Source organism: Haliaeetus leucocephalus, unplaced genomic scaffold (assembly GCF_000737465.1).
Source record: "Haliaeetus leucocephalus isolate CR32 unplaced genomic scaffold, Haliaeetus_leucocephalus-4.0 Scaffold751, whole genome shotgun sequence".
Classification (NCBI taxonomy): Eukaryota; Metazoa; Chordata; class Aves; order Accipitriformes; family Accipitridae; genus Haliaeetus; species Haliaeetus leucocephalus.
In genome coordinates, this window is record NW_010973187.1 from 7,219,180 (window position 1) to 7,247,017 (window position 27,838).

General features: G+C 37.2%; 2 protein-coding genes across 2 annotated transcripts in view; one reads left to right on the top strand and one right to left on the bottom strand.

The window, feature by feature from the left end:
* The first annotated feature begins 5,653 nt into the window (after nucleotides 1-5,653).
* Nucleotides 5,654-27,838, top strand: part of CCDC146 (coiled-coil domain containing 146) — a 74,243-nt gene continuing 52,058 nt past the window's right edge. The window contains exons 1-2 of the mRNA XM_010581102.1: nucleotides 5,654-5,666; nucleotides 10,530-10,696. Coding sequence (XP_010579404.1) covers nucleotides 5,654-5,666; nucleotides 10,530-10,696 — 180 coding nt within the window. The remainder of the gene's footprint in view (nucleotides 5,667-10,529; nucleotides 10,697-27,838) is intronic.
* On the bottom strand, nucleotides 19,633-25,860 carry FGL2 (fibrinogen-like 2). The gene is made up of 2 exons (XM_010580922.1): nucleotides 25,163-25,860; nucleotides 19,633-22,392 (listed from the first exon to the last, which is right to left on the bottom strand). The coding sequence occupies exons 1-2, from the start codon at nucleotides 25,782-25,784 to the stop codon at nucleotides 21,686-21,688; spliced, it is 1,329 nt and encodes a 442-aa protein (XP_010579224.1). The 5' UTR covers nucleotides 25,785-25,860; the 3' UTR covers nucleotides 19,633-21,685.

Sequence of the window (27,838 nt, forward strand, 5' to 3'; positions counted from 1 at the left end):
GGGCCGGGGTCTGCGCGGCCTGGAGGGACTTGCGGCGTCCGGGGCCGGGACCGGGGTCGGGATCGGGGGAGGCAAAACCGCGGCCCTAACGCAGAGGTGGGAAGCGAGTCCAGCGGTGCCGGGCCTCGGGGCCGCCTCAGTCCTGTTTGAGGCGTCCCGGGTGGGCCGGGGCCCGCCCGCCTCCCTGGGTGCCGGGAGTCTTCCCCCCGCTCCGGGGGGCCGGGGTGGTGCCACCTCGTGCGTGAGAATACGAGGTGCCTCAGGGCGTGAGGGCCTTTTCCGTGGTCCCCTCGGGCTGATCGTGGTGCAGCCAAGCCGCGGTTTCCAATGGAAGAGCCGTGCTGCTTGGGTTTCAGCCTGCTCAGCTCCCTGACGCAGCAGCCTCTGCAGCCACGGGATTTAACGCCTGCAAGGAGGACGCAGGGAAGAAGAGAGGAATGGGAAGGGGGAAATGGCGGGGCTTTGGGTGGCAGCCTGGTCTTTGTTACGCTTAAGCCTACAGTGAGACCGCAGGCGTTGAAATGTCCTCGGTCAGAGGATGAAGAAGCAGTTTGGCAGATGTGCTGGAAAAACAGTTTTTTCAAAAGTGGTGTCGCAGAGCCCCAGAATTGGTCTCTGTAGAGGCAGCTCGGTTAACATGTTATTTACTGTGACTGATTTTTAGGAGTTAACAAACAGCCTAGCAGTTCTAAAGCCAGCCAAATAAATATTTTCCTGAGTTGTGTACAAATACGTCATGAGACGATTGTCCTTATAGGGTTTACAAACAAGTGGGGAACTCCTGAATTCGGTTAGAAAGACTTTTAGGGACTTCATAGTCCACATTATCACTGTACTATGATTTTAAAAAAAAGAAGAGGTAGGGGATGTGGCCATAGATCATGTAAAGACAGGGGCTGCATTCTTGTCATAGATGTCATTTACTGCCAATAACGAGAGTGTAACGCGCACAGAAAGGTGCGTTGTCTTAGCTACGTTGCAACACAAGAAATAGTAAAATCTGGGTCTGTTACTTTATTTATTTGCTGCCTTTTGTACTCCATGTGTTGTTTTTCTTCTTTTCCAAAAATAACTGTGCAAGCTGTGCAATGTGATATTTGGTCATCAAGCTCCTTTCATCTCCTTAGCCTCCTTTCCATTTTTATCACTGTCTGGCATTGATTATGAATCTGAAATGAGATCTGAGTGTCCAAGAGGAAAGAAGATGGCCCTAGCTTTTTGGTCCATCTGTAATTTTCACTGTGGAAAGTTTAATAAACATTCATATTCATCAATAAGGCCCTTCAAGTTAAATTATTTCATTGGTTTACATTATTCAGTCTCAAAAATCATTAAATGAAACACAAAAAGGGCCAGCCTGCCATATGACAGTTTAGTATAGGAAAATAGTTCTAGAAAGACAAAAATGTATCAAGAAATATCTTGGGACATGACAGGGGATAGAAATAATTTTTTTCACATCTTCAGAAATAGTTGATTTTTGGAAAAAATATTACAAAATTCTCACTCTTGAGACCAAATAGCAAATCTAAATGTTTGTTAGAGAATTTGTCAGGGAAACCGTTACAGACCTGTAAGAAGTGTGGTGCAATGTGCTATAATTCCACTAGATGACAGCCAATTCAACAAAGAACTCTATTAACGGACTGTTCAAAGGGAATCCCAGGTCTTTGGTTAGGTGGGACCTACTACTGCCACCGCTTTCTCCCTGCAGTCAGTGCTGCTGTTCCTTATCATTGTTTCCTACCTCCTCTTAAACGCTAGTGCTGCTTTCCAACTGCCTCCTTTTCCTCCAGTATCTTGGTATTTGATGCTCCTCACGTAGGCAGAGGTTTATCAGGTTGGGCTCTGTACTATGCTATGCATCATCTTTAATATTGTCAAGTTTTGCGTGATTGAGAACTTTGTTCAAGAAACCATTCAAAGATGCTTAAGCCTTACCTATGTGTACATTTCACTGCTTTGTGTTGGTTTTTTTTCATTAGATACAGTCTAAGCTCACTTATATGGTTAAAAATACTGAAGAAAACAATAAAAGTAATTGCTAGGAAGAAGTTCTTCTTTCTCCATACATATGAAACCTCATGTTTTTCATGTTTTACTTATGCCATCTATATTTTGACTATAATATTGATTCAGTTTCATTTCAATGCTCTTGATTGAATTCCAGCCTATCCCATATCAGCTGGTATGGCACACAGCAGAGTCCAACCGTAAAATGAGATTTATTTTAATCTTTAATTTTCTGACTTGTCACTTGCAGGAAAAGAAAACTATATCAAATTTATAAATTAAGATTTATATTAGAGCTCCAATTTCAACATGCCTGCGTGATTCCTTAGTGAATTACAATGCTTACTAGCCATTTTGCCATATATTTTGCCATATATTTACTTACAGTGTTGGTTCAGGCCAAAGAATATTCTGTATTTCATGCAAAAAATAACAAAAACTGGACGTTATAAAGTGTTATAGAATAGATTTTAAAGCCAGAGCATTATCAGAGGTGCTTTTAGGCTAAGATAAGTGAGAGAGATATTTCAAGGGAAGAGGAATTAAATAAAAAGAATATACAGGAGAGGCTGTGGAAGGAATACATTTTTTGAACTTTTATATTTGGAATTAATCACAGAATAAGATCAGACTGCTTCAGGTCCCCACAGGGCATAAACTTAGTCTGCCTGGGCAGGATTAAGTTCACCCATTTGCTATAATTGTAATGAAGAAATAATGTGACTTCACTGCTCAGGAAAATGGGGCCGCCCTGCAGGAGTGTTCTTGCTGGTGTTACACCCATGCTGAGGCTCCTACCTGCAGATGCAAGAACACTTTGAGTTAACATCCAGCGTTTGGGCAAAGTTCACTGCACACAGGGCTAGCTACTTATCAGCATTCCTCCATATCATAAGGCTTAAGAATTTTGTAGTCAGAATATTTTTTTCAAGTTTATTAAAAATTCTCATGTAGTCAGGATATTTTTTCCAATTTTATTAAAAATTCTCATGTGTTTCTATTACGAAATATTTGTATTACACTGGTTTAGTTCTTTTATTTGTATTTTGTAATTCGTATTTTTTTCAGTGATGTATTTCTGAACTGCTTCCTTGAGCCTTAGTTCTCAAAGCATGTCTAGGTTTCAGTGGGTAGGCAAAGCATGCTTTGTTTTTCCCTCAGTATTTTAGTGTGTGTATAGTGATGGTAACCATTTCTTCTCAGAAATGGCAGAGGGAGGCAGTCTCCAAAGCACACAATGGTTTGGATTTCAGGGATTTTTTGTTTGTCATGCTACCAGAAATTCTCTGAGGAAATTAAGTTCCTCATGGAAACCACATGAAAAGGGAAGTGGCAAATCTTACCATTCAAATTCTCCCTGTCTTAGCCATATCTAATTAGAACTCCAGCAGATAAAGTTTGTGCGGCTCAGGGTGATTCCATCCCAAATAGCAGAAACTTAAAAACAAGGAGAAACAATGGAACTTATAACAGAAATTGTTATGCAGTTTAGGTGTGCGTTGTGCTCTCATTCTCCCAAAGTAGTTGTCTATGAGGTTGTACAGTCAAATCAAACAATCCATTCTGAAATACATGCATATTATAATGCCCTATTGTACATGATGTAATTTTAATTTTAATGATCATTTAATGTTGGCATAGCTTTGTTGTTTAAAGATACATCCCTTCATGCTGAAGCACAGGCTCTTCCCAGTTAAAATAGGTCTGCTGCTTGGAAGACTGTAAGCTTTAACTTTAGGAAAGAAGCATTTAGAAAATAAAAAATTTTAGGGGATGAAAAGATCACTGTGTGATTGAATAAATCCATGGTACTCCTATGTAATTAATATTATCTGTAGCTCTCATCTCTTCCCTTCTCCTTAAAGAGGATATGGTAGAACTGGCAAAGTTTTGGAGAAGGATGACAAGGACAGTGTAAAGCAGAGAAGGGCTTCCATGCCAGTGACAGCAGGTAGATTGGCTTCTTCAGCCTGGAAAAAGGATTATCAAATGAATATACAATGTTAGAAAAAACCTAGTGGCATAGAAATATTGTGATTATTCAGTGACTCATCCAGTATAAGAACTGGGTGGCATCGAGGAGCCAGATTTAAAACAAACAAAAAGCACTTGTTGCTCACATCATGCAGAGATAAGATGAAAATCTCCATTCCCCTGGATTTTGCAGATAATGGAAGTTTTGCATGAGTTCAAAGATGGGATGAGTTCAGGGAAGCATCACCACACTATGACTGGTGGATTCTTCTGTCCCCAGGCATCTGGTGATGGCTGGAAGTATGCAGAGCTAGATCAGCTTTTGGTCTGAGTAGATATTGCTGTTCTGATGTTCCAACTACATTACATAATTTTTCTAACTAATGCAGCGTGAAACACGAAGTCAGTTGTCTTGTTTTCAGACTAATTTTTATTTTCTAATATTTGTGTGCAAAAAGAGGTAGCATGAAGATGTAGATAAATATCCTGAGGTTTAGACTGGATATTAGGAAAAACTTATTCATCGAAAGGGTTATCAAGCATTGGAACAGGCTGCCCTGGGAAGTGGTTGAATCACCATCCCCGGAGGTATTGAAAAAACGTGTAGATGTGGCACTTAGGGACATGGCTTAATGGTGGACTTGGCAGTGTTAGGTTTATGGTTGGACTTGATGATCTTAAGGGTCTTTTCTAACCTAAATGATTCTATGATTCTATGCCTCACTGTTCATCTAAGGTTCTGTTCATTGCCTCCCTGCTCTGGGTACTGCCCGTCTCCTGCCATCCTCACTGCCTGCAGGCAGATGGGAAGGTGCTCCGTAGCAACGTCCAGAAAAATTAGCCAATTGAGCTCATAACATTGGTTGAAATTTTTCAGACTGCCTTAGCTGATTTTGCCTGAGAAAGTAGTCATAAAGCTGTTCCTCTTGCAGATCAGTGTTGATGAGGAAGGTATCTCCTCCTGCAAGAGAAGGAAATAATACGTAACATCCGTGGATGCAGCTGGCTGTGGAAGGAGATCTATGTCTATGGCCTCAGCTCAGCTTAACGTGAATTTACACCCATTTGTTTAAACCTGGCTAAACCTTAGACTTGTGTTAAACAAAAAAAATGTCTTGTGAGTTGGAGCATTTACCTGTCAGTCTACACCAATGTAACTAACCCAGCTTTAACTGAAACAGATCAGATTTGTGTGGCAGCAAAGAATGAGGGAGGGAATATATTAAGAAACTGATAATTTCCATCAGGAAGGAAAGTAGCATACATGTCAATGTATAATGTACCATCTATAAGTCCAGTTGCGAACCTGCATGTGATACTAGTAATTAGCTACTTCCATAAATATTTCCACTGGAGTTAGACTACTTACACAAATAACTGCTCATTGTTTTAATTGACTCCACAGACTTCCCAGTCTGGCCTGATGTTATCAGACTGAAATTATAAATTATTTTGAATGTACATTCATACAAAAGTTGTAATTGAAAAGATATTATTTTAACACATACTCTTCAACATATAATAGTTTTTGCCTCCAGCAATAACAGTGTAAATAGTTTAATATTATTCTAATCATGAATTCATACCTTTAATTCTGTAACAATGGCAGAGAAAAATAATGTGCTTAATACTTTTTTTTCCCCTTTGTGCTTGAAATTCAAAAAGCATGGGCTTGAAGGGTAAGACTGTGTGACTGGTATCAAAATCTTACTGATGCTTTTCTGAACCTGAATCTTTTTCTAATTATTGGCTCAGTGTTGCTGCCAGTTCTGTTTACTGTCTTTGTCAATGATCCAGACGAGGGAATCGAATGCACCCTCTGTAAGTTTGCAGACAACACCAAGCTGGATGGGAGTGTTGATCTGCTCGAGGGTAGGGAGGCTCTACAGAGGGATCTGGACAGGCTGGGTAGGTGGGCCAAGGGCAACTGTATGAGGTTCAACAAGGCCGAGTGCCGGGTCCTGCACTTGGGTCACAGCAACCCCATGCAGCGCTACAGGCTTGGGGAAGAGTGGCTGGAAAGCTGCCTGGCAGAAAAGGAGCTGGGGGTGCTGGTTGACAGCCGGCTGAATATGAGCCAGCAGTGTGTGCAGGTGGCCAAGAAGGCCAACGGCATCCTGGCCTGTATCAGAAATAGTGTGGCCAGCAGGACCAGGGAAGGGATCGTCCCTTTGTACTCAGCACTGGTGAGGCTGCACCTCGAATACTGTGTTCAGTTTTGGGCCCCTCGCTACAAGAAAGACATGGAGGTGCTGGAGCATGTCCGGAGAAGGGCAGTGAAGCTGGTGAAGGGTCTGGAGCACAAGTCCTATGAGGAGCAGTTGAGATAACTGGGTTTGTTTAGCCTGCAGAAAAGAAGGCTCAGGCGAGGCCTTATTGCTCTCTACAACTGCCTGAAAGGAGGCTGTAGCGAGGTGGGTGTTTGTCTCTTCTCCCAAGTAACAAGCGACAGTACAAGAGGAAATGGCATCAAGTTGTGCCAGGAGAGGTTTAGATTGGATATTAGGAAAAATTTCTTTACTGAAAGGGTTGTCAGGCATTGGAGCAGGCTGCCCAGGGAAGTGGTTGAGTCACCATCCCTGGAGATATTTAAAGGACGTGTAGATGTGGTGCTTAGGGACATGGTTTAGTGGTAGACCTGGTAGTGTTAGGTTAATGGTTGGGCCTGATGATCTTAAAGGTCTTTTCCAACCTAAATGATTCTATGATTCTAATTTTATAAATGCAAGGGATTAAGATAAAGTTTAAAGGGGCTCATTGGTATATGTTAATGAAGTCGATCCGTTGAAGTGTAGTTTCCTCAACAGAGATTTTTATAAATTTTGTGTCTTCTTAATTAGTCTAGTTGATGCATCTTCATACATGGAGCTGCATCTCGTCATGTTCAGAATGAAATGTTACTACTTTTTGCATCTGTCACTCTGGAAAGAGTCAGTGCAGCTAAGTATCACCTCTCTGGATTCTGCACTGACTTGTATATGAACATTGCTGTTTGCTAAAGAGATACTGAAGTAAAGGTGCTGGCATTAGTCTTGGGAATCTGAGTTCCGACTTTTATTATTATTGCTGTCGTGAAGCTGTTTCACAAGACAGTTCTCAGCCTGATTTGACCCAGGTTGCAAAACAGACTTGTAATTCCCTTTCTCTGCAATTCTGTGTGTTGGATTAAGGCTGTGATATTACTTGCAGTTCTACAGTTTGAAAACATCCATATTTGTTGAACTATTCTGTAAATTTAGAAATCATGCCAACTTTCATTTCTATCTGAATTAGACTGTTTATTTATCAGATACAGCAAAAATACAAATTTTCCACTTTTTGAACTTTATATATCCAATTTTGTATAAGATGAATTTTAAATTTAATTATGTAGTAGGTAATTGAAGAATGCTAAACTTATTTTGATGTCCCATAAACGTACATATCTTTTGTTACAGCCTGTCCCCTTCCCTCTTAAAAAGGAGTGGACACTAGCGCTTATCACACTAGCTAGGGCTAATTGTTTTCCTCTGTCTCAGCTGTCTATAGTTGTGTCTTAACATAATATTACAAACTTTTCAGATTCAGAAGATTGTTTTTGTTCTCTCCCTGCCCATCAAATTGGAGTCTTGGTGAGGACTCTTCTGTACTACCATACTGTGAGGAAGTGTATTTTTTGACTGGTGTCAACTCTATGTTTCACATATAAGTATCGACAAAAATGCCTCCACCCATGAAGGTCTCGGGTTTTGGCATTGTTCTGCTTAGAATTTCTGACACTGTGCTTTTCCCTCTGTCTAAATTCTTCCAGCATGTTTAGAGGAACAAATAAAGCAGCAGCAGCAGCCATAAACATGAAATGCATATGCTAAAATATTCAGCAGTTCTTTATAGATGAAAAATTGCTCTCTATTTATAAATGTGTATACATGTTTATGTACAGTATTTCAGAGTTTATTTCTTGGCATCTATGATGTTTACAGTGGTTTCACAATGTTTTGACTCCTCCAGGAGGGATCATGAAATTGCTTTTTTTTCCATAAGCAAATACAGCCGCTGAAATCTCTCTAAAAGTCAAAATGTTCCTGAAGGAATTCCAAACAGCACTGAAGAAAGTCATAAACTCGCCAGTTTAAATTTCACTACCTTTATAGACAAGTGACTTTTCAACCGGTAGATACACACAATGCAACATTTTTATATACATCTTCCTACCACAATTATAAAAAGAAATTAAATTTTTCTTAACTGTCAGCTTTCTGGCTTTGGAATGCAAAATTGCTCTGGTTGTTTCATTGGAGATATCTGGTATATACTATTGAAATTTTTTCTTGATTTTATTACAGTTGTAATTTTGATTGTCCTTGATTTATAATAAAAAGCTCTCTTTCAGCAGAGAAAGGCTGAATGATGTCAAGACTGACTAATTTGAGGTGGGTTCTGCATCTTTGGCAGCTGATATGTGTTTTGTAATGATTTTGTCCAACAGCAGAATACGATGTTCTCTGCAGAGTAGTTATTCTGCATAATAATTAATCTAGAAAGACCTGCTGCTGTCAGGTGAACACCTGCAGAAGTTGGCAATCTTTCTCCCAAAATTTTGAACTAAAATACTGTGATACTGATTTGTCTATTCATTTAATCTAAAGCCAACTTCAGAGAACTTGTGAAGGAATTCTTGAATTCCTCCATGTGCGCTGTGTCTCCTCTTTCCACTGTGCTTTGCTCTGCAAATACTCTATGGCTCCCCTGACTCCCTATGTCATGGCAAGATTTCTGTGTGCCTCGGAAGTCCTTCTGACCCCTCTCTTCCTTCTGTAAGATGCTTATTGCCTCTCTTTAATCATCGCAGCTGTCTTTACATATTTCTCCTGAAATGTTTGTTTCTTGTTTTATGCTGCCTTCTTGCAAAAGGTATTTTAAAACTCTTTGAATATACAAAGCTCTTAATGTGGTGTTATGCCAGAAGACGTTTTTGGCAGCTATTAACTGGCATTTGATATAATGACAAGTACCAACCTGATAGACATTGCTGTCTTATCAGGGTACCGGGAGCATTGTATCCCCTTGTATTCCACCTCCCATTTCCCTCTTCATCTCGGCATTTTCACACACTTCAGACAGTTCTGATGATCGATGCCTGGGAACATAATTCTCAAGTGCTGGACTGAGATAGTAAACACAAAGTGAAGTTACATGAAGTTATAGTAACTTGATGACATTAGGTCTCATCTTGTTCAGAAGTAATTAATAAATATCCTTGATCTAGCTGTTCCTAATGCAAGAATCTTAAGAGATTTCTATTCCTAAATGAGAGCTATAAAAGTGGGATTTTCTCAAATATAATTGTAGGAAAGTTATCTTTTCCAACAACCCTACTTGTTCCAACTTTCTTTTATTTCTCTTTCTGTGTATTTATTAAAAAACTGTGTTACCTAATTTGAAATCTTCAGGATAAAGCTTATACCAAGCTATGATTATAAAATTTGGATTTTAGCCTCTTGCAAAGCTCCTTCTTTTGGGGAAGAAAAAAGGGATTCCCACACTGTACTAGGGATCAAAATAAAGCTTGAATCCTGTGAGTTTTATTATTACTCTTGAATTAGCTGACTTGGATATTTTTCAAGGTTATTTCAGAGGTCACAGATACTAAACCTGTAACCTGGTACATAACTGAAATGTTAGTACTACATAGGAGCTCTGACATGAGGAGATTTCAGAATAATTATTTTTTCCAGTATTTTTGTACCTCCTGTTCTCAGATTTTATATCATGTTTTCTCTTTTTGTATGGTTTCGGGGTTTATTTGTTGGGTTTGGGTTTGGGTTTTTTTAAGTATGGCTATGCAATGACTTAAAAACATGAATAATGATATTAATCACACAAGTTAGACCAGTTCTTGTACTCAAGATCTCTGTGTTCTGTGAAGGGGTTCCTTTTGCAAGGTCAACAGACACTGTGAAGGATGGGCTTACATTGGATGGAGAGAAGGGGAAAAACATTCTTGGATTAATCTTATGGAAATGACAGAGAAAAGTTTATAGCAGTTATACCTATAGAAGTCCCATCCACTTGGGGATTTCCTTTATAAGGACCTGCCTGAAGGCAATGGCTGGACTCCCCAGTTTAACAGATTTCCAAAACTCAGCTGCTCAAAGCCCTAAGCAAGTTAATTTAGTTTTGAAGTTAGCCCTGCTTTGAGCAGGAGATTGGACTAGATGACCCCAGAGGCCTTTTCCAGCCAAAACCTATTATTCAGTGCCTGTTCTTTAAGAAATATTGTTTTGCATGTTGTCTAACATTTATGTGAAAGTAATACAGCCAACTATTAGAGGATTTTAAAGATACTCAGACAACGATAGAGTGATAGTGCAGCCTTTTACAAGTCTTTCATGAAGTTATAACTGTAGACACACCTGGTTTGCTCACGTTGTGACTTTTGTTGTTTGAACGTAGGTCTCGCATGTCGATGTTGTATGCTTTACACTACACATTTATCTTGCACAGTCATATATATCCCTGGATCTAATTAACTGTATTTTTGGGTTTTTGTTACTTCCTAGGACTTCAAACAATGAGTCAGGCTGGTGAAGAAAGTTCCAGTTCCAGTGACACAGAATTGGAAATCAAGAAGGAGCAGCCTGTCTGTGCTCTAGCTCCAACAGTTTATAGCCGAGATGAGGGATCCACTGATGTAACAGCAAGTCCTGCATTTCAGTGTTTAGATGAGGTACCATGTACCCCAGCTTTCTCTATCTATAACAGTGCATACTGTGTCCAAATCAATTAATCTGAAATGTGTATATTTGGTTGTTCGTAATTGAAGGTTGTTACCACAGCTATCTGTAGCTATTTCTTCTCTGATTTTTTTTCTAAGTGGTAAGAACATTTTGTGAAGCAGAAGCATACATGGGGCATATTGTTGCTGGGGATGGTTAAACCACGACAGCTTAATAGATAACCATGTTATTTTTTTCAGTGATCATGGCCTTAAGGGGAATGAGAATAGAGAGGTCTTGTTTTTGAAGTATTCTAGCTATATAGGTAATTGCATCATGATTTTTAGAAAGACTCAATAGCTGCAGGAAAAATCCAAGGTAAGTGGCTCCAGAGGCACTAATAACTGATGATGATGGAAGAAACCTTTTGGAACTCAGTTTCTTTTGCAGACTTTTCTGTGTTAAGGAAACTTTTAGAATACTAGAAATATTTTAGAATTTAAGATATCAAATACATATCAAATGGAATCCTTAAAAATGTAATGCCAGAAGAGACATTAAGAGATCATCTAATCCAAAATTTACACTGAAGTAGATTCACTGCAGATATTTGTCTAATTTGTTCTTTAAAAGTTTAACTGATGGAGATAGCTCTTTGGGCATCCTCTTCCAGCATTTCATCATTGCTAGAGTTTTTAAAACAGAAGTTTTTCCTAAATCCCAGTTTAAATTTCATTTGGAGTGAATAATACAGCTTTCTTCCTGCCTTTCCCACAGTGACAAAGGAGAGCAATTTCTGCCTCTTATTAATAAAAATATATGTGTCTCATATCCTAGGCAGGCTTTGTTCATACATCACATTTTTCTTAAAGTTCTTACTTTAAGTTGCTTTACCCTGGGCTCTTTCCAGCTTGGATCTGCCAGATCAGTTTGCTAGCCCAGCTCTCTCGCTCTGCCTTGGACCTAAGGTCAGTAGAAAGGAAAGGGTGAGAATTTGTAGTGAAGACGAAAATAAGTCTGTGCCTTTCCTATCCCGCTATTAGATCATACTGAATATAGCATGAAGCTGCAAAGTCAGTCTCTCTCTAATCTCTTGTGCATTCAAGTGAAATACACAGGAGGGAGAGAGATTTTCTTTCAGTCCCGTGCCAGTATATGGTGAGCCCACAGCTTCCAGTATTGTTGTAGCACAAAACCCCTTTCTTCTCAGTCCAAGGCAGCTGGAAAAGTCCAGGACAGCTCAACTCTGAAAGAGAGTTGAGGTCTCACCTTACAGAAATCCTCCTGTCTACTAAAAGTGTGGAAACTGTGCTTTGGGAAGAACTTTATTTTCCAGCTACTCCTGTACTTTTTCTATACATTTTCAGTTGTGGTAGAATTTTTGATATGTCAACAAGTACAAGATATCCTCTACCCCCCACCCTTCCCCAAATAAAATAAATCTAAATGGTATAACATTCTAAAATATATTCTACATTTCTGCTTTGTTTTCCTTATTTGTAATCATGGTGAAAACTTATTTTTCTAGTCTTATTCTAGAAAATTGTCAGATTATTTGACTGATTTTGTTTTTTCCCCTCCAAAAAATCTTTCCAAAGAGGTTATTCTGTGTGTCAAATTTAAGGCCAACTTGTTTAACTCTGATAACATTGTAAACCATTAATGGGAAATAGAGGGTAACCTTAGTATTAGAAGTTGTTCCCAACTCAGGAAAAAAATGTGCAGCGGAAAACCAAAGTAAGCAATTTGCATAGGATTTCATAAATGAGGTCTCTCGGTCATTTTGTCAATTTTTAAAAGGAACTATGACTCATTTATTCTTACCATAATTTTTAACAGTTTGTGCTTGTGCTTTATGGGTCACTTCGGCTTTTCATCACTTATTCACATTTCTTCTCTTCCACGGACGTGTTTGTTTTCCTTTCTTGAACTTTATGCATAATTCAGAGATAAATATGTGACTTTGGTCACCATAGAGGTTGTTGCATTGACACTGGCTTCAGGTTCTTGGAATAGCTTCAGAATTTTTCCACAGAAGCAGAATTGTATTGTATTATCTCTGGTTTACTGGCTAGTCATTTATGCCTGCATAGCAGCAAATACTTATCAGAAGGGACACCTTTTGATATTATAAGATTTATTTGAGAACAGATATGTCGCTCCTAGCAGTAAACCTTCCAGTCAAGCCAGTCTTGTTTCTCTCATGTAAACAACGGATAGCCAAACATATAAATAGCAAGAAGTCAAACGCGCACACACTCTTTCCTTCATTTTTAATAACACATAGTAACATTGTTTAGCCTTGTGGGCTAGGTAAAAATATTAAAAACTGGACAGAGGTTTGAACAAAAGCCACTGAGTTTGTCATGACTTGCTTCTTTTCACCAAGTGTTTTTGTTTATTACCAAGTTGACATCAGCGTAACCCAGTACTTCCGCTGCTGTTAGAGGAACTGTCATACATTCACAAAATGAACTTTCCACTTCTTTTAGCCTTTGTTGTTATGTCCTTGAAATAAAGACCTTTGTTCTAACACTTCTAATTAAATTTCTTGACTTGCGAATCTTTCCTCATACCCTGTTTTCTTCTAGCGTACGCCATTAGAAATAAATCAATCTGCGTCATGTTAATAACTTTCATGGAAAACTACATAGTCTACTACCTGTGTGATGAAATAAATATGTTACTTGGCTAAATGCTACATTAAGATGCAATAAATTATGCTGTTTTGGTTTTGAATGTAGTGCATTATAGACCAGGTATATGGATGTGGTAGCTTGACCCTGGCTGGCTGCCAGGTGCCCACCAAAGCCTCTCTATCACTCCCCCTCCTCAACTGGACAGGGGAGAAAATATAACAAAAGGCTCGTGGGTCGAGATAAGGGCAATTTAATAAAGCGAAAGCAGAGGAAAACAGATGATGTTATTCTCTACTTCCCATTGGCAGGCAATGTCTGGCCACTTCCCAGGAAGCAGGGCTTCAGCACTCGTAGTGGTTACTCCAGAAGACAAACGTAAAATAATGAATGCCCTCCCTTCCATCTTCCTTTACTTAGCTTTTATAGCTGAGCTGACGTCATATGCTATGGAATATCCATTTGGTCAGTTTGGGTCAACTGTCCTGGCTATGTCCCCTCCCAAGATCTTGCCCGGCCCCAGCCTGCCGTTGAGGGGGGGCAAAAATGTTGGAGAGGCAGCCTTGATGCTGTGCCAGCGCTGCTCAGCAGCAGCCAAAACACTGGTGTGTTATCAATACCTTTCTAGCTACCAATACAGAGCACAGCACTACAGGGCTGCTGTGGGGAAAAATAACTCCAGCTCAGCCAGACCCAATACAATCTGACTCTTAAAAGGCAGCAAAAAATGTATTGAATTTTATGTCATGTACATTGTCTATATTTCAAGAGCTATTAGTTTCATAAAATGAATATTTACTAGTAACTAGCTTCAGCAAAATGATCTGAATTTATACTCATTCTTTGCACGCAAATTTATGGGGTTTTTTGCAACAGATGGTAATATAATACATTTTAGCTCTCCCTTTATCCGTGTATCAACCTCGTTACAACACTACTATTACTGCTAAAGCAGCACAGGACATACAGAAATTGCCATTTGAATAGAAAAAGCAACAGACCATGACATGAAACTGGATTAAATGCTCAAAATTACGAGATTAGGCAGAATGAAAATAAAAAAGACCAATTAACAAATTGCCTTCTGCCCAGTCTCATAATTTTTGTCCCAGTAATTTTTGCCTTTCCCTACACTGTATAGTAGCATTTTTTCCCTCTGGACACTCAAGTTGTTCTTTCCTTTCCTCCACCTGATCCAGGCTTTCCCATTTTAATGGGAGCATAAATAAATAAAACATTAGTTGTCATAATGATGCTGTTGATGTTTAGTTTGTAATCTGTTATAGTCTTCAAAGCCTTTTCTGTTGCTTAATTTTTGTTTTTTTACCCAAATCACAATTAATGTCAGACATAAAAAAGACACCTACTCTATACATCTTTCTGATTTAATAGTGAATCATTGACAGCTACACTTCAGGAACAGATTTCCATTCACTTTATCTTTGCAAAATTTTGAAGATTTAATAAAGTTGATGAATTGCTCACAAAATCTACTGGTTCATCTTTTTGATTCAAGAGACTATCCAAAAACTAGTATTCTTCAGGTTCTTTCAGTTAGGAGGAGAAATCAGTCATGGAGCCTAGTATCTTTTAATTCTGTATAGTTAATTCTGTTTATTTATAAATCAGGTATAAGCTCTTCTTTTTCTGGGAAAAAAAAAAAAAAAAGAAATCAAATGGTGGGAAGGTAGCTTCTCCCAGTTTGAGGTCTTTTTCAGTTAGTATTATATTAGCAGTTCTTGTTAGGCTTTACTCAAGAGTGATGTCTCTGAGCTTTTCTGTGCTGTACTTTTTCTTCCTTTTGTTTGTTTGTTCTTGGATTAGAAAGATAGTTTTTAATTCACTCAAATGTATACACCTGTTTTTAAAACAATACCAAAAAAAGGATTCTGCAACATTTATCTTGCATGTCTTTGTAGTGGATGCTATGAGGGAGCTGTTAATTCTGTAAAATAGCATACTTGTGAATGAAAAGTGCTTTATTATTTCCCAGATTCAGTGAGCGGGTACCTTGTTTGGAAGGTACCACAGTAATCCCTTTCTGCTAATGAACATCATCCATTTATGTGCTAAACCTAAACCTGCAGCAGAATAAACTCCTTTGGGAGGTTTCTCTGATTGGTCTAATGCAGACTGTTCCACTCTGTATCCTATAAAGACAAAATGGACTGTGCCTCCTATCTGATACCAGCACCAAATCTTTCATTTGCACTGCTTTTTTTTGATGGAAATTGTCACTATCGTGCTATGTTTCTTTTTGCTGGTGTCCAAGCATCCTATTGCTACCATCCATCAGGAAGCAGAAAGAACCTTTCATGAATATTTTTCATGACTGTTTTGAAACTTGGAGCCTTTCTGAGGTTAATGAACTTATTACCCCTGACCGCCAAAAGTGGTTGAACTGCTAATAAAGATGTTAACCAAAATCCTAGTTCTACTGGAATCACAGGGCAAAATCTCCGTGTTTACCAAAAAACGAACAGTATAGTGACAGTGACTTCTCAAGCAAATTTCGCTTCTGGTGGCCTGATGCTGACTCATGTGGATCTGCTAGCTGGAAGAGCTTTAAAGTCATGGAATGATGCATATGTTCAGTGTTTCAATGTGGTTTAAGGGGGGAAAAGTACTTTTCATTTTTCTCTTTTTTCTCATCTGTGCTGCAAGAAAGAAGAGAAAGTCACATAAGGGTTGGCTACAGCTTTTAAATATAAATACTAAGAATCAGTATTTCATATATTTCTTCAATGGCATTTTGACATCTAACAATGCTACTCTAGAAAATATAGACTTTTCCAATTTCTTTTGCTAACAAGCTGTTTTTTAAGTCTCTTCTAACTTAGGTTAAATGGTAGGTGTAAACAACTTTCCTTTTTTTTAAAAAAAAAGTCGATACATCTTTAAATGAAAAATTTCCTAGAAAAACTAGCTTGGTAGTCTAAGATAGAATTTTTATTTTTTTTATACAAGCACCAATTTAATTTCTGTTCACCTACACATACTGTAGTGTGCTTTCTACTCTTATAAAGTATGATCATCAGTATATTTTTCCATGGTAACCATAGCAGTGGATAATTTATTTCAGTACTCTCCAAACATATATGTGCTCTATCAAAGACATAAAAATCTTAACACAGCTGTTGAATGCAAGCAACATTTTCAAACTTAAGCTGATCCTGGCACACTCCACATTACATGCTTCAAAGGCTCCTGGCACAAAAAAAAAGCTGTATAAATGTGTTGGCACAGACAGCAAAGACAGATGTTGCCTCCGCCTCCACCTCCACCCATAGGAATCTGACTGCTAATTAAATAAACCTTTTTTAACTTTGTTGATATGGTCGTTTGGGGAGCCAGCTAGGGATGATAATGTGTCTGTAAGCTATATTTGGGGGTTTTTTGCAACAGCTTTCAGCAAGCAAGCAATAGTTTGTGTAGTGAATGTTAAACTGATCAGTTGTTGCAATAGGTAAGTTGATTGTTCCAGTTGGTGGTAACTCCTATAAAAAGCCGTAGAGGAGTGGGGTGAATTTACAGATGCCTTTAAACAGCAGGATTGGGATCAGAGCCAGTGTAATATGCTTTTTCTATTGAGAGTTTCTTTTTACCGCTTGCAGGTGACATTGTGAGGAAACAAGGCAAGGAAGCTGTTGCATGTGTTCATATTATCGCAAAGCAGGTGGTATTTCTTTTCATTTCTGAAACGTATGTTTGAAAGCGTGTATGATGTGTTGTTTCTTCTGTGCTGTTATAAGGTCAAGTGCAGATTTCATGCCACACAGAGGAAACACAGCTCCCTAAAGCTGCAAGACTAGGAGAAGGAATAGCCTTTAACTGCAGCATCTTCTTGCATTTTGGCCTTTTCTCAACAATTTCTGAGACTCGTGAGACTTAAAAAGACAAGTGTATTGCTGTCTTATGTTCCAAAGCTGTCTCCGTCTTCCCCTTTTCTCAGCCAAAATGTGTATCCAAGATCTGATAATCCAAAACAGGGTGATCTTGTACTAAAATTGTGAGTCTACCTGTCCTTGGCTTATGATTATGTAAGCAGAACTGCGTGGTGAGGAAGCCAGAGCAATGTTAACCAAACATACATTCGATAAAAATGTCCAGTGGTGGAGAATCATCTGTGATAGGGATTAGGTTATTTTAAATGTTAAAAATGTGATTTCAGGTTTACTTATTCAAAAAACCTATGTCCAAATACTCCTTAATGAACACAGCCTTAAAGATTTGCATGAGAAAGAATTGTTATCCTTGGGTTTAGAGGTTGGGCTGCAGAGGTAAGCAGAGGGGCTTTTGTACTCTGTCTGAAGAAAGAAATGAGAACAACTGTTTCTCAAAGTGGATCCTACTTCTCCATAAAAATCATTGACTCCATGTAATTGCTTAAAAATAAGTGTGTAAAACTTACTTATTTTCTACTGTGTAATTCTAAATGTTGGTGTACTATTTCAGGGAAGTGTAATATTAATTAGACTTACAGTTTGTTTAGATTATATGAACATAGTTAGGTAATTGGAGATATTTTTTCCAGTTATTGATTATTTTCCAAAAGGATTCTTCTTTTACTTAGATCAGAAAAATTTGATGAACAAGGACTTAAAAAATAATATTGATTCATATCCTGTTCTCATGACTTGTGCAAGGGTTGAATTTAACATATCATCTTAAAACACTGTTTTCTGTTTCTGGTTACCCTTGAGGATGATGGCCAAATTCACTTCTGGCAGAAGTATTATAACTCCATAAAGTTTCATTAAAGCTGTGAATGAAAGAGATCAGTTTAGTAAGTGGAATGTTTGCATTTAGCAGTGCCTGTGGATGGTATTTATCAGCCATTTTTCTTTGAAACTTATGTCAATGTCTTCAGGCCCATATATACCATATTATTTTTCTCTTATCTCCTGAAAAAAAGAACACAGAACACTTTTATAAAAATATATTTAAAATCTCTTTCTTGGTAGGCCAGTATTTAGTTTTTATGTCACCTTTTTTCTCTATGAAAACATAAAGTCACATCCTTCCTGTTTTGATTTTTCTATTACATGTAAGTCATAGAAGCTAAGTAAATTTGGCAGGGTTTTTTTTGTTTGATTTTGGCTTAAGTTACAAACACAGTGTCCTAGGTATGGATTGAGAACCATGTTAATTTCCTTTGAAAATAATCACATAAATGCAAGTTTATCTTCCACCAAATTGTCAAACTACCTGTTCTTCGTAACTCACTCTCTGAGTTTGACTGCAGTGTTTCCCAAAAAACATCATTAAGGAAACAGATATTTGCATAAAAAGGGGAAGAAAAAAAAAAATCACTGCTTTCAGACCTTCTTTAATTTCTTCTTTCTTTTTTTTTTCTGCTTTTTTTTGTTTAAGCAATGCATATAAAGCCAAGACATTACAGTCTGCTTGGCTGATCACATTGAACAGATGGGTTTGCGACTTTATTTTTTGGAAACAACCCATAGGAATTTTGCTAGCAAACTTGCTGTTAGTAATCTTCTTCACTAAAATTCACAATTTACATATTAGCAAGATCAAAACCACAAGTGTTTTCGTATGATAATCAGTGTTACATAGAAGTTTTCTGTAAATTGAAAGACATGTTTTGCACTATTAAGCCTTAAGTGGAGACCCTTTTGTTTGTATAAAAAATTGTATGCTTTAATTTGGGGTGTTATTTCTATTCACATGCTTTGATGAAACTTGCATATGATCTGAAAGGTTGTGTGTAATACAAAAACCAGATGAGTTTGCTTCTCCTCTTTCATGTTAAAGATACAGGTTGTATAAGCTGTTGATTGGGCAATTACTTTTTTCTCTTCCAAAATAGTTTCAAAAAGACATCTGAGATTTCAGTCTTTGGTATTATCTAGCATAGATAATAATCTGAAGTGTCATAAAATGGATCTCTTAAAAGATATCATTACTAGCAATTATTCTCCTGGCATGTCACATAGTAGTCTTTGTTGGTCATCTGAAGTTATCTGTGTTTTCTTATTGCTTCATTTTTTACAGAAAATTAATTTTAAAAAATTATGATAATTTTTTTGATAGTTCCCACAAACATCTATGACAGTAGTACAGCTTTAACAGTATGACTTAGTTTTATTACATCAAGGAAAAACAAAAATGATACTTGCAACAAGTAGACGGAGTTACACTTTGTAAGACTAGTACACATTGATGGGAGATTCAGCTACAACAGTTCCAGGCAGGTAATATTCAGATTTGTGTAACAACATTACACTTCCTTTTTCTTTTTTTTTTTGCCTTTTTTTTTTTTTAAAAAAAGACTTCAGACAAGGCTTTCTAGGTCATATTAGTCACATTTGCTTATTCTATTAAAATTTCTGTGTTTTACAAAGTTTCCTTTGAACAGGATAAAAAAGAACATTTTCTCTTCTAACAGCTTAGCAGGAAAAAGACATTTTCAAGTAGAAGCTTGTAGATACTGTAAGTCCTACTTAGCTAGTTACCAGATAATGAATAGGAGCAAACTGTGCATTTAATGCAAAATGCTTAAATATAATCATATGCAATTAGATATTTGCTCTTCTAACCAATACTTCATAAGTTGGTTTTTTTTTAGACAATTCTTTTTTATCCCAAAATAAATATTCTATAGCTTCAAAACATGTTCTCAAGCAAAGATTATACATCTTGCAATTAAAATTTTCCATTACTCTTTAAAATTGAAATATAATAAACCAAATCACACTTCACACTGAAATATCCTTCAAAGTATTTACTTCCTTAAAATATATATATTAATATTTTACAATTTAGCAATTGCCACTGTCATTTGCGTAACTTGTAACCATAATAGTTCTTATCCTCTCAAAAAACAGTAAAGGTCATATTTGTAAAGTATTAGGTCAGGTGTATACTTTTTCTTTGGTATGTCTCTTTTAACCAAAAAGCCTATGCCAGCAAAGACCACACTTTAACTGGTAAAGAAATACAGTCTTAGTATAGTACCTGCATCTCAAGATTGGCATAGGCAATATAGCAAAATAGCCTCTTGCTAAGATAAATTGCATCTCTGCTCAGAATGTTAGTCACTGTAATTATAGAGACATGTCCTTTCTAGGGTAGGCGATAGATAAGTATAGTCAAATTTGTGCTCGCTATCTACAACATGAGCTTTAATAATAGTATCTCTAATTTGCACGTCCTGAATTATTTGAAAATTTGTTTCATTTGTTATATTTTAAAAGAAAAAAGTCTTTCACATATTCTCTTTTCTATTTATAATTGCCAGTGGGTTGTTCATGTTTCTGTGGCTACAAAAGAGGTACTCAGAAAATGGGGAGAACACAATCTTTTCATATCTTTCTTATAATTTTAAGGTCTAATGGTACCTAGAGTGAGAAGTACTTAAATGAGAGCTTGAGTCTCTACAAGCGTCATATTGTAACATTTGGCTTACCTAAAAGATTCAGGAGAAAGCAAAATGGCACTGGAAACTCTTTTTGTATGTATTTAGAGGCATTAATGCAAAGACATGGATTCTTCTTGATGTGTCTTCTTCCTACCTGTCTACCTGCCTATATAAATGTGCAATAAGCTACATAATGGCTTCTTTCTCCCACAAATGACAAATAGGACCTTGAGCTTGAACGGAGGAACCAAAATGAGCAAGAAATGTTGTCTTTCATTACATGCTCTCTCCATTATTTCCACTTGCTTTTATTCAATCCTTTCACCCACTTCTTTGAATAATCTTTGATAAAGGGGATAAGATTTGAGGAATCATCTTCAGTTTCTAAGTTTTTTCAAGGCTTTTTTTGGGTCTTTGGCCAAACCATGTGGCCCTCTGTTTCCTAGTCCTTTAAAAATAATAATTTGTAGTACTTTTCCTAATTTATATTGATATTGCCATGGTATACCTTTGAAGTTGTGATGGATAGATGTTACAAAAAGTCAGGCTGTTTCAAAGAGACTAATTTTCATTCTAAGTGTTGACAAATTTATATGTTATCAGTTATACCTCTGAGTTATTTTCAGGTTAAAAAGTAGGTGTCCATTCAGACACAATTTGTGGAAGACCTTTTAAAAGTTTTAAATCATAAAATCTGGTATATCACAGCCAGTAAAAGCACCAAAAGCAATGTTTAGAATATTTACATAGCAATACCAAGACTTAACCTGTGCTAAGTTTTAGCAATAACTATTCAGAGACATTCATGCTGTTTTTAATACGTTATATGGGTCAAACCATCTCTAAAAATTTATGTGGAAGTATGCTGTTTTGTCTAGAACTATTTTATGCCAAACATAACTGAATACTTGAATTCTGAATATAATACTGAGTATGATTTTGAGTGCAATCCAATGCAAACTAGTTAAGAGAAAGGTGTAGAATTACTGCACAAAACTTTTGGGTCTGATCATGATTTTTACTGATTTAAAGGATTGCCTATATCCACTGGGAATGTCATCAGAAATACCATGCCATGTACCCCAGAAAATGCCATTGCGAACACCTTTGTATTTCTTGTGGTAGTACTTGCCATTGAGGTTGGCAGACAAGCATGCATCAAACCACCAGCCAGAGCTGTAGTACGCTCCACAGTTTCCTGAAGGATACCTATCGTTGTCCTTGTCTGGAGTTGTAAAGAACTTTTGATCGTGGTTGTAATGCCTGCTGTAGTGAAGGGCATCTCCTGCTGTGCCGCTATAGCCATGAACACTTAGACGGTATTTCAGATGTTCGTTGGCCACATAGAAGTGTTCGTATTTCGCGTACTCTCTGATACCGTTGAAATCTTCAAGTTCAATTCTCAGTTGCATTTCCTGGCTCTTTGTCAGGAGGTGAATTTTGTCATTCCCCAGCCAAAACTCCCTGCTGAGGTTTCCAAAGCCATTTTTGTAGTCGTTCCAGGTTCTGTTAAAGTTAGTGCTACCATCTTGACGCCGTTGCAGCAGTGTCCAGCCGCCTCCATGTGTTTGCATGTCACAGTAAACTTCAAAGCTGTCATTTCTGGGGTCAGGGCTAATCCTGTAGATTCCATTACTCCTTCTGCCTGCTGAGTAATGATCAGCACAGTCTCTCTGCATTATTTGTATAACTGGTGGAAGAACAGATAGTGTTAGAATAAACATAATTTCAATTTACAAATAAACAAAATTTTTACCCAGACTGATGTGGCATACAGAACTTGGATTGGGGAGACTTCTACATAGGAAATAGTGTTACAGCAGTTTCAGTTCTAGGGAGAAACAGTTTTTTTCCGTCAGGTTTACTCTATAATAGGTGCCACCTAGGATGTCTGCATCAGATAGCTGTCCAAAAATCCCATTTAAATGACTTTTTGTATCAAAACTGCCTAATATGGGGCAATTTTGATTGTCTGCTTTCCCTTTTCTCCTTTTCTCTACTCTTCTCCTTATCCTTTCATTACTTCCTGTAAATTCAGCCTGATTTCTTCAGTCCATATTTCTAATGCTTTGTGGTTACACACTTGCTGCTCTTTGTATTTAAATGTATACCATCACACTATGTCTATAATTTAAATCTTCATCTGGCAGTATGTCAGAAGAAAAGATTTGTCCATATGGGAATGACTTTAACCTGGCTATTGTTCAACTGACATAATTTGATACAGAACATAACATCATTAGGAATGTTTCATGTGTTCATGTTGACTGTACTTTAGGAAACAGGAAAAAAAGTAATAAAATTGTCTCATCTATTGTAGTAATACTGTGATTCCTAGAAAGATGAAGCTAGATAAGTGACAGTGCTTTCCTGTGTATGTGACATTGCTGGCTTTACAGTAAGGAAAAGTTTTAGCAGCTACCATTAACACAGCTTTTTCACACTGACAGGTACCGTATTTTATCCAGAAGAAAAATACCCCCAGATTTTTCCTGCAGAGTGAAAATCTATTTTTGATCCACAGTGTCATGCAGTAATGACATTGTGTTCAACAGCATGGTATTATAATTCCATGTTCTTAAGTAAGTGATACTGAGAGCTCTTAGAGTTTCCAAGTTAAGAGTCAAAATCATAATGTTCATTCCTATTGCAGATTTGAATTTATGGGCATGTTGATTTGCAGGCTTGAATTGCATATTTTTGCTAGAAAATTTAAACAATTAAACTACTTCTTGAAAGGGAGGAGTGTCCTCAGGCTGCAGCAGGTAATGCCTCAGGACTCCTTGTTTGCCAGTACAGAAAACTGGACATCTATGAAAGCACAAAGTATAGGAATCAAAGGCTTAAAAGCCAAATCTACAGTAGATTCTCATTTATTTCACTGAACTTTGTGTAAGATCTTTCGTGGACTAAGCTTCAGAGCAGATATTGACAGAATATTCATTTCAGATAAAATCCTTTTATAAACCAATTCAACTCCTATCTAAATAAAGTTTTGCTATTACTTTCAGTGGATGCAGGATTAGCTCCTGTACAGGAAAAAGTTGTAGCTGTTATCCTTGCTAGTTTTCATAATGTATATATTGCTGCTACAAACACTTTTAGCATCAGTTACTGTAAAATATAAGGAATATCTACATGATCATATGCTATGAACAGTACCCAACATTTCAGTAAGTGTGAGAAATATCTAAAATGAATTTAGTCTGTTATGAAGTACTGTACTTGAATTTGATTCATTGCCCATTATTAATGTACCAAATATCAGTCATTCTTTTTGTGAATGTTTTACATCTGAATTAATTGATTTATACTGATTTTTATCTGATTTAAGCTGATTGTTGATATAGTAAAAGCATTACTTTTATTATTATTCATTTGCTCTTTTCTCACTTTCAAGAATTTCAGTTGTACATACACTGTACCATCTGCAGATCCTTCAGTTTTCAATATGGGCAGACAAGAACAGTTTTATTTTAAACTTGAATGCTAAGCAGCAGGGACTTAAAAACTGTAATGCAGCCTAATCTTTCTCTGCTTTATCTCTAGAGAGCTCTATCTTTATATGTATGATATCAAAGTGGTAGAATACTGACAATCTAGTGAATATTTCTTGTTTTCAAAGATTCTTCTATGTGATATAAAAGCTTTATGACTTTAAAAAAACCCACTGAATCTTCCCTTAATAACAGTCAACATTAGAAAGAAATTATTAGTTCTATTTCTTTATTTTAATTAGGAAAATTAAAAACTAAAAGAAAAAAGTGTTTGTAAGTGATAGCACCTGTTTTCTGGTTTATATTGCTTATATATTACATTCATACTAAGGGTTTAGTATTAAAATGATGGTACCTATGTTACCCACTTGAGAAGTACTGTTAATAAGCTTTTTTAGCTGAGCCTTTCAGATATCTGCTGTGATGATAGAAAATTTATTTATTATCCATCTGTTAAAAACTAAAGATTTTACTAGATTCACTTGATGTTTAATAATGTCTTGCAGACCTTTTCAGAATAGGTGCAGTTTCACATTTGAAAAAAACCCATGCAGTTTTCTAATGCACACCTAGAGAAAATTTACCCCTTCTCATCCAAGGAGAAAGTATATGTAGTTCACTGATGTTTAATATCCTTGATGAAGGGTAATACAGTGTAAAATAAAGTTAATTTTTCACATTTACTAATTGAATTGCAAAAAAAAGTCCTTTGAAAATTCGTGTTTTAAATCCCATAATAAAGTCCAATTCTAGGAGGAACCGAACACCTGCAGCTCTCAGTAACCCTCTAGTGGCAGCTGAAATCTTTTACAGGAGTATAAATAAACACTAAAAGAGCAAACACTTAACTTGTAAAATTAATAATACAGCTGTTTGGTTAAAATATATTTAAAATTGTTTACCTAATATTTGTAAAATGCACAGAAAGCTTATACAGGCAGTAAGAATTAACAGGTTACATACCAGGTCTTGGTTGCATTGCTGGACACTTAGAAGAACATTTGCTATCAAGGCTGTTCACAACAAACGTCAAATTAGCAACTTTGCTGTCAACATAATGTTCTACATTGTTCATATTTATGAGGCTCATCTTCTCTAAACGACCCTGCAGCGTCTGAATCTGGCTCTTGGCATTTTTTAAGCTGGTTGCCATTCTATTAACTTTGCTTTGCAGTTCCTTTACTCTGTTATCTTGGATTTTGCTGCTTTCTGCTGGAGTTTCTGCATTAGGTAGCAGGAATTCATTACTACGATCTCTTTCTTGGTTGTCATCTGCCTGCAGCTTGCAATCTTGGCAGCATTTCTTCAGCTTGTTTATTGCTTCTTTAAGGGTCTGTACTTCTTTGAGAGTCTTCTCAAGCAGTGTGAATTCTTTGGGTAACTGGATGGTCATTGGAGGCAGATCTATCTGATATGGACAATCCTCTCTTTCATCACATTTCCGATTAGTTTTGAGCTTTACAGGACAAGTCTCAGTAACTTTTCCTTCTTTGGCATCCTCTCCATCTTCTAAAACAACTGCAAAGACATTTGTTAAAGCGAGGAGAGCTGTCTTCAGCAAGACTAAGTAAATGAGCAGCTTCATCTTCACAGAGAAACTAGCAGTATGAGGAAGTATGCAAAAGTGGAACAACTTTATAAGGGCAGCTTGAAGCCTGTGAGTTATCAGACTGCCTACAGTGTTCTCAGAAATGGGTGGGAGTGCTTGCATCACGAGTGTTTAATAGCAGAGCAGAGTAGGTAGTGCTTGCAAGAGTAGCATGTTTCAGTGAGTATTCCTGACTCGGAGCTAGTGTATGTAAGCAAAATGATGAAATGCATGTGTGCTGATCACTTATGCAGTTTAATTTCATTCCTTGTTGTACATGGATTTTCTCTTTTGGGGAAAAAATCACTTAGCTCTGTGTTATAACAGTCTTATAACATCTGTTTCTTAACACTTGAGTGTTCTAAAACTGCTTTTCAAAACCATACTATAGTTTTACCACAGCAGGTGGAAAAGGTGAAAAACTGCCCCTTCCCCAGTTTGAGGTTTATCACAGCAATAGTTTCACTGACAGTCAGTCCCCTTCTTCCTAAAATTCTTTTTTAACTGGATAGATGTATTCATGAAAATGATTTAAATCCCAAAGCATGTTGAAACACACATATAGTTTTGGTTCCAAACATTTTTCAGGATAGAGACACAAACTAAAGAGGATGAGCAGCACTTTCTTCTTCCTATTTTGCCTAGCACTGCTTAGAATAGTTATCTGGAATATTCATAATTTGTATGGCACATCACTGTTAAAATTCACATTTATCTGATCCTGAGTACTTTTTATTGAACCTTTCTGAGAGAAGGGAAGGCAACTTAAGACATACCCCTACCCCCCACCCCCCCACCCCCAGCTTTGATGCCTGGGATCCTAGCTGTTGGATTGATTGTCCAGAAAACCCAAAGCAAATCCTGGTGTTCTGAATAATGCCCCGAATTCTAAATCTAAAGCAAGGCAGAGAGCTAGGGAAGGAGCTCCTGTGGGCCCATCAGATTGGGGTATTCTTTTCTGTATTCCTAATTTTCGGTTCCTGCTTTTCTTTTTATTGTGCCTTGTATGAGCTTTAGGAGTTAATCATGTACTTTGCATGACTAATCACACCAAATGGAATACTTCAGCTCAAGGTGATGATTGCCATGTACTTCCTCATTTTTATTCTACAGTCACCTTTGCCATTCTTTTACTTCCTCATTTTTATTCTACAGCCACCTTTGTGATTCTCACGTCATGCCCATGCAGTTTTAATGATCTATGTCATTTTCCTTGTGCCCCAAAGCAAGGCTACATGGACATGTTTTGTGCATTCATCACTCAGTGAAGAGCCAAATAACTTGCATGGGTAAAGGGTTTTTACACCAGTTCTTGTTTAATCAGTCCAGTACGAAAAATTTATTTCCCTAAACCCTATTTGAAATTATTCATGATACAGATTAAACATTAAACAGGCATTAGGCACACACATACTCCCTAAGTTCATGATCTCTGGAACGTTACTAGCTTTAGAGACCACAGGCTATATTCATGGTACAGGAGGGAGGCTTGATAAAAAAACCTACTTGTCTAACCTGCTACAGTTCCTTCAGATTCCTGCATAGCACAATGTCTGGACACTTTCTTGGGAAATAGATTTTGAATCTACCTTTCCCATATTCTAAATGGACATCCCAGAACCTGCCATGGTGCTCTTAGCTATGTGGCAAAACTGTGTCTCTCTCCCTTTCAGATCATGATAATTCCCCAGCAATGAGGTGAAAGACCGCCCTCCAGACTGCAACTTGGGTGTAAGATATTGACATCACTTTGATTTTGTTAAATATGCATCAAAACTGAAATGTTTGTAACAGAAGAAATGTATGATTTTAATTTGTGAGTAAAATTTTAAATTTTTTCATATGATTAATAGGATCCTAATTTTTTTTCTATCAGTCTAAAATCAGGTATTTATAGAGCCTTTCTCTCCTGTATGGCTGCTACTGGCAAATTGAGGAAAGCTATACCAGCCTCTTTTGAAGGGCTTTAGAAATATAATAAAATTCATAAATGCTTGTTATTTGGGAAGCCACATTCCTCCCACACTGTTGTTTGTTTGGTTTACAATGAA